General features: G+C 41.6%; 1 protein-coding gene across 4 annotated transcripts in view; it reads left to right on the plus strand.

The window, feature by feature from the left end:
- Positions 1-326: 326 nt before the first annotated feature.
- LOC120058253 (mitogen-activated protein kinase kinase kinase 20-like) overlaps positions 327-13,152 on the plus strand; it is a 45,596-nt gene continuing 32,770 nt past the window's right edge. For 3 of the 4 annotated variants that reach the window (XM_039006779.1, XM_039006780.1, XM_039006781.1), the window contains exons 1-2: positions 2,272-2,430; positions 5,295-5,382. In XM_039006779.1, the coding sequence (XP_038862707.1) occupies positions 2,272-2,430; positions 5,295-5,382 (247 nt within the window). Of the gene's footprint in view, positions 457-2,236; positions 2,431-5,294; positions 5,383-13,152 lie in introns of those variants that run through there. The other variant, XM_039006778.1, reaches the window with a different exon arrangement.

Raw genomic sequence — 13,152 nt, forward strand, 5'->3', positions numbered from 1 at the left:
TTTACAGTAGCCCGAAATAATATTTCAAATACACTTTTATGCTGTCATAGTATGTCTTTTGATAATAGGAAAACGAATTCAATTCTCTATTATTGCAGGTGTTGGTTGTTGTAACATAGACTGCTACTTCAATTTAATGGTGTCGTTGGAGGTGTACCGGTTTTGCCCATTGAGTGGCGCTGTTGTCATCAGAATTTGTGAAGCTCTTTGAAAGATGTTGGGATACTTCCCTGGTTTTAATGTCTATGGCTATTTCTCTATAGCGTTCAGCACTCAGCCCGAGTCAAGGAAGAAGTTGTGTAACTAGAAATCCCAGTGTGGGGAAATCATACACGTCACGCCCGGTTTCCAGGAAAGTGGGTTCTTTACAGTAGTTCTATGTTTATCTGCAGAAGTTAAGCTACCCATTGGATCTGTCAAACTGAACGTTTCTATTATTTGTTGCACAATTCAAAGGTAGGCTATGTACTAATATCGCATTATGTTTCAGTGAGTAGGCCTACGCGCCATTACATGTTTTAAATTACATACTTTTTTGAAAGTTGTGAATAACAAATTCCATTGTTTTAGTTGTCTGTTTGGCAAAAGCTTTGGTCTCATGCGTGTCATCGCAACATGCGTGTCATCGAGGAAATGGGTATTCTTGCTTTAAACTCCTGTTGATCCTGAGCTGCTGAAGTGTCTTAATCTGGCAAAATTATATTTAACACAATTGACACTAGCCTATACATATTTTGTGTGTGGTGTATGTATGCAGCATAAACAATAGACCATTCCCTTGTTGAATTATTTACTGTAAATGCCTGGAGGCATTTTGATTATGTAAGTAACCGCAGTGAGACTTCTATTTAGTTTTGCTTCGGGTGGTAGTTTAAACACTGCAGCTTCTCTGGAGCTGAAGTTTGTACTTCCTGATGGGACACAGTATGTAATCATATCCGCCACCGGGATGATATGAATGGGTAAAGCAGACGAGGTTTAACTCAATACATTTGATTATTTCTGCTACATTTGTACATTTTCATCTGTAGAGCTCTGGCAGGTATCCACTTGCCTGTATGTGTTCACATGGGTATTGGCCCATTATTTCAGTGTCTGGGGCAGAGTGTTTACTTTCCAGTGAGGACAGGCAAAAACGAGCTCCAATATCCCTGTAACCCTTCATGCTTAAGTGTCTACAGAAAATGTCGGAGCTGCTCATGTACTGAAAAGATTGGTGTGAAGCTAAGTATAGCATCAATAGCCGTAAATCAGTAGAGAGAATTGCCTCCCCTCTGTGACAATGGAGGCATTTCCTGCTGGGCTAGATAGCAATCCTGATTTAGGTCCAGGTAACAGCCTCTTAAAAGCCATAATTGCTGAGCAGTAAATGGGAAACTTCTGAACAATAACCGAGCTACAATTTCCTGTAATGAAGGGATTCTTTCTTTACAAGATGCATTTAGGTTGATATTTAAAAACAAAGGGAAGTGTGCGTTAATTGTTGTCTGTGGGCAAGAAGTTGGTTTGGTGTTCCCTCTACCTATTATTGCACTTTAATTTATATACATTAGGAAGACATAGTCCCTGTTATTTGAATATAGAATTAGAGGTGTGTAGCACCTTTGTTTTTTTTTTTTTAAACAGGTGTGTAGTGATAGTGTGTCATGAAAAGTTTGCAGTGATTCATGGGAGACTACAGGATGCAATCCCTTTAAGACCTCTGCTGTGTCTAGCTTTGTAGCCTTACATGTACTGCACAGACCACTCTAGACTCTGCTGGAACAGTCGGTGACTTTGGCCGTGTATATTTTGTGCAAAGTGATCACAGTAGAGGGAGAATGCATGCCAGGGATGCCATCCATAGTCCTTATACAAGCAGAGGATCCTGGGACACTCACTTAGTGCGTACTGGTGACTGTGTGGCGTAGGTCTGGGACAGGCGGGCTCGTTGAATGTCCCGTAAATCACTGGCTGAGATCAGGGATATCACGGTGCCACTCCGGGCAGACATAGCCAATGACACAGAGGCCTCCCTGGGGTACTGTTCGCAGCACATCCAGCTTCCCAGTCACACACTCTAATGGTGTCCTCAAGTGTACAGCTGCTCTCAGTTGTGTCACTGGTGCAGGACTTTTACTTTGAGGAATCAGAGTTTGGGGGGGGGGGGACAAGCCTATGACAGATTTGAGCATGCTTTTTAGTGAACTCTGCTTATTTTACCTCCTCCGCTATCTCCTTCCCTGTGGTCCTCCAGACAGACGTTGAGTTGGGGCTGAGTGTTATTATGAGATGTTGCCTCTTAGTGCCTCCTTCGTGCAAATCAAGTTTGATGACATCCACTTCTACGAGAACTGCGGCGGCGGCAGCTTCGGGAGTGTGTACCGAGCCAGGTGGATCCCTCAGGACAAAGAGGTGGCGGTGAAAAAGCTGCTCAAGATCGAAAATGAGGTAGGAGTCCTAATTGCTGAGGCTTTTCATATACTTTTTAATTGTCGGTATAGTAATCATTTTAATTGCTACCCCATTTAGTGGGTTGTGGTGACTTTTGGTACCCATCAGTCATAGTCGTTATACTCCCCCTCGCTTTGTGCACAGACTTTCACATGCTGTATGCTTTAAAGAACGACTATTGCCAAATGAGGGATTATATTAGGCCCAATTAAAGCATGGGTTATTCTGATTCTGGAGATGTCTTGTAAGTGACAAAAATACATCTGATATACACTACATGACCAAAAGTATGTGGACACCTGCTCGTCAAACATCTCATTCCAAAATCATGGGCATTAATAGGGAGTTGGTCCCCCCTTTGCTGCTATAACATCCTCCAGTCTTCTGGGAAGGCTTTCCACTAGATGTTGGAACATTGCTGTGGGGACTTGCTTCCATTCAGCCACAAGAGCATTAGTGAGGTTGGGCACTGATGTTGGGCGATTAGGCCTGGCTCACAGTCGGCGTTCCAATTCATCCCAAAGGTGTTCGATGGGGTTGAAGTCAGGGCTCTGTGCAGGCCAGTCAAGTTCTTCCACACCGATCTCGACAAACCATTTCTGTATGGACCTCGCTTTGTGCGTGGGAGCATTGTCATGCTGAAACAGGAAAGGGCCTTCCTCAAACTGTTGCCACAAAGTTGAAAGCACAGAATCGTCTAGAATGTCATTGTAAGCTGTAGCGTTAAGATTAAGGGGCCTAGACTGAACCATGAAAGACAGCCCCAGACCATTATTCCTCCTCCACCAAACTTTACAGTTTTCACTATGTATTGGGCCAGGTAGTGTTGTCCTGGCATCCGCCAAACCCAGATGGTGAAGTGTGAATCATCACTACAGAGAAGGCTTTCCACAGCTCGCGAGCTTCACGCCACTCCAGCCGACGCTTGGCATTGCGCATGGTGATCTCAGGCTTGTGTGGTGCTGCTCGGCCATGGAAACCCATTTCATGAAGCTTCCGACGAACAGTTCCTGTGCTGACATTGCTTCCAGAAGCAGTTTGGAATTCTGTAGTAAGTGTTGCAACTGAGGACAGATGATTTTTACGCACTACGCGCTTCAGCCCTCATCGGTCTCGTTCTGTGAGCTTGTGTGGCCTGACACTTTTCAGCTGAGCTGTTGTTGCTCCTAGACATTTCCTCTTCACAATAACAGCACTTACAGTTGACCGGGGCAGCTCTAGCAGGGCAGAAATTTGTCAAACTGACTTGTTGGTAAGGTGGCATCCTATGACGGTGCCACGTTGAAAGTCACTGAGCTCTTCAGTAAGGCCATTCTACTGCCAATGTTTGTCTATGGAGATTGCATGGCTCTGTGCTCGATTTTATACACCTGTCAGCAACGGGTGTGGCTGAAATAGCCGAATCCACTAATTTGAAGGGGTGTCCACATACTTTTGTATATATGGTGTACCCTTTCATACGTATTCTATTTAATATGCCTATTTTGGGGCCTGCAGAAATATTTTCACCGATATCGTACACAATTCTACACAATTTAGATGACAGCTACAGTGCCTTCAGAAAGTATTCATACCCAAGTGATTTATTCCACATATTGTAATATTACAGCCTGAATTCAAAATGGATTAAATATTTTAAGAATTCACCCATCTACACACATTACCCCATAATGACAAAGTGAATACATGTTTTCAGAAATGTTTGCAAATAAATTGAAAATTAAATACAAATAAACGTACATAAGTATTCACACACCTTAGTCAATACATGTTAGAATCACCTTTTGCAGTGATTACAGCTGTCAGTCTTTCTGGGTAAGTCTCTAAGAGTTTTTCACATGTGGATTGTCCTATATTTGCCCATTATTCTTTTCAAAATTCTTCAAGCTCTGTCAAATTGAATGGAGATTATTGCTAGACAACTATTTTCAAGTCGCCATAGATTTTCAAACAGATTTGAGTTAAAACTGTAACTCGGCCAGTCAGCAACATTCACTGTCTTCAGTGTAGATTTGGCTTTGTGTTTTAGGTTATTGTCCTGCTAAAAGGTGAATTCCTCTCCCAGTGTCTGGTGGAAAGCAGACTGAACCAGGTTTTCCTGTCGGATTTTGCCTGTGCTTAGCTCCATTCCGTGTCTTTTTTTATCCTGAAAGACTCCCCAGTCCTTTACGATGACAAGCATACCCATAACATGATGCAGCCACCACAATGCTTAAATATGGAGATTGGTACTCGGTAATGTGTTGTATTGGATTTGCCCCAAACATAACACTTTGTATTCAGGACAAAAAGTGAATTGCTTAATTTTCTTTGCTACATTTTTTGCAGAATTACTTTAATGCCTTGTTGCAAACAGGATACATATTTTGGATTTTTTAAATTCTGTACAGGCTTCCTTATCACTCTGTCAATTAGGTTAGTATTGTGGAGTAACTACAATGTTGTTGATCCAGCCTCACAGCCATTAAACTCTGTAACTGTTTTAAAGTCATCATTGGCCTCATGGTGAAATCTCTGAGCGGTTTCCTTCCTCTCCGGCAACTGAGTTAGGAAGGACACCTGTATCTTTGTAGTTACTGGGTGGATTGATACACCAATCAAAGTGAAATTAATAACTTCACCATGCTCAAATGGATATTCAATGTCTGCTTTTTTATTTTTTTTACCCATCTACCAATAGATGCCCTTCTTTTTGAGGCATTGGAAAACATCCCTGCTCAATTTAATACATTTTAAATTCAGGCTGTAACACAACAACATTTGGAAAAAGTCAAGGGGTGTGAATAATTTCTGAAGTCATTGTAAATCTTCAGTATATTTTGTTTGTGAATTCTATGTTTGCCTGTGTGTCCCCTGTTCAGGCTGAAATCCTCAGTGTACTGAGCCATCGGAACATCATTCAGTTCTATGGGGCGATCCTTGAAGCACCCAACTATGGAATTGTCACTGGTAGGTCTCTACAACCCTAATCTTGCTAGTTTGTCATGCAATAGTAACCACAGCTATTATCTCCTCAGCAAATTCAGACCACGTTTATATCTATCGTGTTTAATGGAAAACCAACAAACACCATCTGTTCATACTTGTTTCACAGCTATTTTGTTTGCTTAGAACTGAATGGTGCTGTGGTCTATATTAACACATTAGTTAGTAGATGGCTTTATGGTTCAGTAAGATTACATGTTGCTGGCTTTTTGTTCATGTTAGCGACTGATGTTTTTAGAGTTCATACCATGTGACAGTCCTCACCCTGTGGTATGGGAAACCCCTCCCGGTGCATATTCTGAGTATCACATCACATGGCAGTCATTGGCAGACTCAATACTCCCATGGTTAGGATGTTAGCTATTAACTGTTCAGCCATTGAGTGGTGAATGACACTGCCGTTGATAGAAATAGTGCTCACTAGATATCTATTTACTGTATTGATTTATACTTTGTGGATTTTCACCTTTCATTTACTAATAGGAGTTTTACTACTTAGTGTACGCCTCCATTTCCTCCCTTATCTCTTCCTTAGGGGTTTTTAAGCATGCAACTGCACTTATGGTGAACTCTTGTCTGCAGCCTTGCCTCAGACATGATTCTATCTTTGTTCTCTATAGATAATTTTTGGGGGCAAGCTTGAAGGACAATAACACTCAAAAACAATATTTTGGTATTTGTTTCATTAACACATTTTTCAAGATATAGAACTTTCAAAATACAGAAAGTGATGATGTGTCCAAACACACTCTGTGTTTTGAGAGCTATATATCTTGAAAACTTGATTGCTGACATGAAAAACATGTTGGGACTGTATCAACAGTGGACTAATGAAACAAACAAAAGTGGTATTTTCCTTTAAGTTTTTGCAGTTTGGCCTTAAAGTGACGTAAGCAATCAGGTTATTTTGGAAGTGTCCAACCACTACTTTTAGGATGATTTCCACAAATGACATTTAACTACATGTACTCTTTCCCATTCAATGTCAGGCCACCCACTCCCATGCTTACTCCACCTGCTCTTGCTCTTCTCCCATAGATCGTGGAACGTTGTTGTGTGGAAACATGCAGCCCTAGTTGGAAAAAAAAAGAAATCACATTGTATAAGCATTGTGCGACTTCATGGATTGATGAATTGGAAAATATCTTTGTTAAAATCAGGTATTGCTCAGACAGGAAAACAGATGCCCCTTTGATGTTTTCTCTGTCTGTTTATGTCTTATAATACAGCCACATTTGCCCTTTAGTCGCTACGAGGCAGTAATGTTCAAATCTTTCACAGTGTTCTCCGACTTTGCATTTCACTCCTCCAGCCAGTGTTACATAAGTGCGAGAGATGGGGTTGGCTCAGTGTTTCTGTTGCAGTCGTTTTGCTGTGGCTCTGCTCCATGGCAAAGTCATTGCCGCCTCGCCCGGTGGCAAGGATTACCCCATTATATTATATTCACTGTTTATGCAAGTTTTTTGGGACATAAAATCAATCAATAGGATGCTAACTATTTAAAAGATCACATTTGACATCTGGCTAAAGATTAGCCTGATGGGCTAAATGTAGATAGGCAACCCCATGCTTCAGCCTTTTTATCTATAGCCACTATGCTGCATCAGTTGGGCTACTGATGATAATGCTTACTGCAAATAGCATACCTGATAATATGCATGGTCCAATATGTTAAAATTATTTTTACAAATCATTTTACCAATATGCTATTGGGCTCATTTCTAGAGGTGGAAATTACATTTTACATGGTGTCAGCTTTGGATTAGAATGTTATTTTAAAAGGTCACCAGAACTTTTCATTTCTTATACACAACCACGCCCCCGCAATATCCAAAGGAAACAGTGGGTCGGCTGGTTGTCAAGGAGCTGCTGTCTCTATTTATCAAAGCAGAATCTAATTAGCACCAGATAAAGGAAAGTGTTTTATGACAATTCTGATCATGCCATTTCCACATTCATCAGCTCAGTTATACATTTCTCCTGTCTGCTCATATATCAGGGGCTGGTGTCTCCGCTATCTAACAAACAATGTCTATCAGGAGATGACATTTGTCTCGGCTGACCCACGTGACATCGTGTTTGTCAATAACTACCTACATTTACTGGAGGAAAGCAAACTTTTTTATGTCATAACACCTTATATCGTTATTCCTTTGAGTTTATGATTCATACTCACGTTGAGGGGGCTATACTGTGATGGACAGCAAAACTTTGTATGATAAAAGCAGTTCAGGAAGTTGTATTATCTATTAAATTTGCCACTCTTAGAAAAAAGGGTTCCAAAATGGTTCTTCGGCTGTTCGCATAAGATCACTCTTTTTGGTTCCAGTTAGAACCCTTTTGAGGTTATACCTGGAAAGGTTGTAGGTTTGAGGTTTCCCTCTTTGGAAAGGGTTGTACATGGAACCAAAAAGGGTTCTTCAAAGGATTCTCCTATGGAGACAGCTGAAGAACCCTTTTAGGTTCTAGATAGCCCATTTTTTAAGAGTGTAGTATAGTTTTTATACAGTACCCAAGACAAATCTGTGAGTTAATTTGACCATTGGATAAAAAGCTACTGCTTATATACTGCAATGTGGGTTGGATTGAATTGAGCCCCTGATCTTCATTTTCAAGGTGATGATTGCACTTTTCTTCCCAACACAATACCGCAATAAATGTGAATACCTTATTAAATGTGAGTCCACATTTCAAAGATGTATTTTGTGCTCCATGGGGGATTCGAACTTACTCTGCAAGTGCAACACAATCTCACACTCAATTCGTGCAAATATATACAAAAAGTATTTCAGCAGATTTTGTGCGTTTTTAATTCCTTTGAAAATACACACATTTTTGTGTGACTTAAATCATAGGAAAATACACAACTCTTTGTGCGACTACATTCATAGGAAAATACATTTTTGGCGGGCAAACTTCGGGAACAATATTTTGAAAGTTATTGGAGCTGTCTTTTTTTGTATCCTAAATGTATTTATATTAAAAAACCTACACTGCTCAAAAAAATAAAGGGAACACTTAAACAACACAATGTAACTCCAAGTCAATCACACTTCTGTGAAATCAAACTATCCACTTAGGAAGCAACACTGATTGACAATAAATTTCACATGCTGTTGTGCAAATGGAATAGACAAAAGGTGGAAATTATAGGCAATTAGCAAGACACCCCCAATAAAGGAGTGGTTCTGCAGGTGGTGACCACAGACCACTTCTCAGTTCCTATGCTTCCTGGCTGATGTTTTGGTCACTTTTGAATGCTGGCGGTGCTTTCACTCTAGTGGTAGCATGAGACGGAGTCTACAACCCACACAAGTGGCTCAGGTAGTGCAGCTCATCCAGGATGGCACATCAATGCGAGCTGTGGCAAGAAGGTTTGCTGTGTCTGTCAGCGTAGTGTCCAGAGCATGGAGGCGCTACCAGGAGACAGGCCAGTACATCAGGAGACGTGGAGGAGGCCGTAGGAGGGCAACAACCCAGCAGCAGGACCGCTACCTCCGCCTTTGTGCAAGGAGGAGCACTGCCAGAGCCCTGCAAAATGACCTCCAGCAGGCCACAAATGTGTATGTGTCTGCTCAAATGGTCAGAAACAGACTCCATGAGGGTGGTATGAGGGCCCGACGTCCACAGGTGGGGGTTGTGCTTACAGCCCAACACCGTGCAGGACGTTTGGCATTTGCCAGAGAACACCAAGATTGGCAAATTCGCCACTGGCGCCCTGTGCTCTTCACAGATGAAAGCAGGTTCACACTGAGCACATGAGCACATGTGACAGACGTGACAGAGTCTGGAGACGCCGTGGAGAACGTTCTGCTGCCTGCAACATCCTCCAGCATGACCGGTTTGGCGGTGGGTCAGTCATGGTGTGGGGTGGCATTTCTTTGTGGGGCCGCACAGCCCTCCATGTGCTCGCCAGAAGTAGCCTGACTGCCATTAGGTACCGAGATGAGATCCTCAGACCCCTTATGAGACCATATGCTGACACATGCACATTTGTGGCCTGCTGGAGGTCATTTTGCAGGGCTCTGGCAGTGCTCCTCCTTGCACAAAGGCGGAGGTAGCGGTCCTGCTGCTGGGTTGTTGCCCTCCTACGGCCTCCTCCACGTCTCCTGATGTACCGGCCTGTCTCCTGGTAGCGCCTCCATGCTCTGGACACTACGCTGACAGACACAGCAAACCTTCTTGCCACAGCTCGCATTGATGTGCCATCCAGGATGAGCTGCACTACCTGAGCCACTTGTGTGGGTTGTAGACTCCGTCTCATGCTACCACTAGAGTGAAAGCACCGCCAGCATTCAAAAGTGACCAAAACATCAGCCAGGAAGCATAGGAACTGAGAAGTGGTCTGTGGTCACCACCTGCAGAACCACTCCTTTATTGGGGGTGTCTTGCTAATTGCCTATAATTTCCACCTGTTGTCTATTCCATTTGCACAACAGCATGTGAAATTTATTGTCAATCAGTGTTGCTTCCTAAGTGGACAGTTTGATTTCACAGAAGTGTGATTGACTTGGAGTTACATTGTGTTGTTTATGTGTTCCCTTTATTTTTTTGAGCAGTGTATTTTAACAACCCAATATTGTTAATAAGCCAGGTTGTCACCGAAATACTTATAATAAGCCTTCATTTTGAATTTTGAATTTCTATTAATGCCAATTCTGTTTTCTATGCTTGTTTTCGCTTAATAGTTTGGGATACTGGTGGTATGTCGGATTTTATGAGGGTTACCAGATTGGAGTAAAAAGCTGTGTTTGTCTTTTTTTTTTTTGTGGTATCGATGAAGGTATTTGATTTGGGAATGGGGATACATTTTCATGATGGGAAATGAATGAATCAATAAATGTGGGCAAACAGAAGACCTGTTGCAATAGATGTTAGGAACTTAGTGCCTTACCTGTCACGGATCCCTGCGGAACTATCATTACGCACACCTGGTCCCTATTCCCTTTGATTAGTAATTGTATAAGTGTGCCCTTTGTTCACCATTGTCCTGTCGATTATTGTTCCAATGTCCGTTGGTTCGTGTGAGTACCTGTGCTATGTTGTTTTGGCTTTCGTGCCACGTATATTGTGCAGATGATTACGGGTCTCGTCCCGTGTGATAATCATTGTGCGATTGTGTATTTATTCGAGGTACTCCTCACACTTTTGTTTGGGTTTCTACCCTGTGTTTTATATACGTGTTTGTTTGGTCTTCGACCCCGGGGCCTTTTCACGGCACGCTGTAATTTGGGAAATAAAAAACCCTATTACACATCCCTGCACCTGTCTCCCGATCTCTTCATACCGACGTGACATTACCACTGTGAGCTAACTGTCCAGAGCCACATTTGCTAACGATGCACATACTGTAGTTTTATTATCAGAGTGCCAGTGGACTTCTGGTAAGTAGGCTTTAGTGAGGAAGTGTTGGGATCAGGTACAACTATGTTTACCCACCCCCAAAATTAATATTTATGAGCAATTCACACCTGTATAAAAAAATATTTGAAGGGGTTAGGCAAAGGCTGAAATTGGGGTTGAGAGTAACCCTTAAGACCACAATGAAATCTGTAGGAGGTCTTGGTGTTCGTATCTAAACCACATAATGTAAAAGATTAGATCTATAACCTACATCCTTCCTGGATTTATATTAGGGCATAATATGGTCAGGTCAATTCATATTATTAATTACAAGTACAGGCCTGGTTCCTTCCCTCAACCGTGATTCTTGTTTGCACTATTATCTGTGGTGAGATAGGAATGTATGTTGTGCAAACATCAGACTCCCACTAGTCTAGCTAATATCAGATAATGTCAATTTTAGCCATCTGTCTTTGTCAGGTGAGGCCACTCTATAGTTCATGGAGCAACAGGAGAGCTGTGTGTCTGTCTGTCTCTGTGTCTCCCCGGTACTGAAGTGTCTCAGTGATTTAACAATGATTATTGGCAGTGCTTGTGGCCTTTTTATAAGGAGGTGTTGCATGGACTGTCTCTCACAGTTGAAGTGTACCTATGACAAAAAATTACAGACCTCTACATGCTTTGTAAGTAGGAAAACCTGCAAAATCGGCAGTGTATCAAATACTTGTTCTCCCCACTGTATCTTTCAACTATGCTATAATGTTCAACGTACAATTTCAATCTATCTAATCGAATAGAATCTACAGATTGCGTGTTGAAGATAAATACTTTTACTAAGAGTATTAGTATATTAGTAATTGACTGACCCGGTCTCTCCAGATCTCCTAACAGTACTATTTCTTGGGTAAATTTTAGATCAATGCTATGCATTTTCAGCCATTTCTGAGACCAGAAACAGGCTACCTAAGGGCAATACCAAAATAAATGGTCTTGATTCTGTATCCTCACAACAAAATCTGCAGAGATTGTATCCTCACAACTAAATCTGCAGAGCTTCGATGATTTTATGCCCCAAATGGTGGTTAAGTTATTAATTACACTTTGGATAGTATATCAATACACCTAGTCACTACAAAGATACAGCTGTCCTTCCTAACTCAGTTGCCAGAGAGGAAAGAAACCACTCAGGGATTTCACAATGAGGCCAATGGTGACTTTAAAATAGTTAGAGTTTAATGGCTGTGATGGAAGAAAACTGAGGCTGGATCAACAACATTGTAGTTACTCCACTACTAACCTAAATGACAGAGTGAAAAGAAGGAAGCCTGTACAGAATAAAACTTTTCCAAAACATGCATCCTGTTTGCAATAAGGCCCTGAAGTAAAACTGAAAACAGATTTGGCAAAGAAATTAACTTTATGTCCAGAAGACAAAGTGTTATGTTTGGGGAAAATCCAACAACACACCACTTCATATTTTCAAGCATGGTGGTGGCTGCATCATGTTATGGGTATGCTTGTCTTTAGCAAGGACTAGGGAGTTTTTTTGGATAAAAAGAAACGGATTAGAGCTAAGCACAGGCAAAATTCACCTTTGAGCAGGACAATAACCTAAAACAGAAGGCCAAATATACACTGTAGTTGCTTACCAAGACAACATTGAATGTTTCTGCTTTTTAGTTAGCTTTGCGACAGTATCAAAAATACATTTTGGATTGTTCTTATTCTCCTCAATTGGGTTGGAAAAATAGGATGATCAAGCAGCAGTGAGGGCTCTTCGATATTGCACGGTACTGTCTTTCCAAGCTAGTATGAATACTTCCAGTTTGGTAGAGGGCAATTTCCATTCCAATTTTCTGGAAGCTTACTTCAGGGCTCGAGTATTTTCTGTATACCAGGGAGGGAGCTAGTTTCTTGTGACAATTTTTGTTTTGTTTTTAAGGGTGCGACTGCATCTAAGGTATTACACAATGTTAAATTTAGATCCTCAGTTAGGTGGTTAACTGATTTTTGTACTCCGACGTCCTTGGGTAGGTGGAGGGAGTCTGGAAGGGCATCTAGGAATCTTTGGGTTGTGATGATCCTTGGTTGGGATCTGAGCAGATTATTTGTTGCTATTGCAAACGTAATAAGATGGTGGTCTGAGAGTCCAGGATTATGAGGAAAAACCTTTTAGATCCAAAATATTTATTCCACAGGAAAAAAATAGATCCAGGGGATGACTGTGGCAATGAGTAGGTCCAGAGACATGTTGGACTAAACCCACTGAGTCGTTGATGGCTCCAAAAGCCTTTTGGAGAGGGTCTGTGGACTTTTCCATATGAAATATTAAAGTACCCCACAATGTGAATGTTATCTGCCATGACTACAAGTCCGATAGGAACTCTGTAT

Source organism: Salvelinus namaycush, chromosome 13 (genome assembly GCF_016432855.1).
Source record: "Salvelinus namaycush isolate Seneca chromosome 13, SaNama_1.0, whole genome shotgun sequence".
In the NCBI taxonomy this organism is placed as follows: Eukaryota; Metazoa; Chordata; class Actinopteri; order Salmoniformes; family Salmonidae; genus Salvelinus; species Salvelinus namaycush.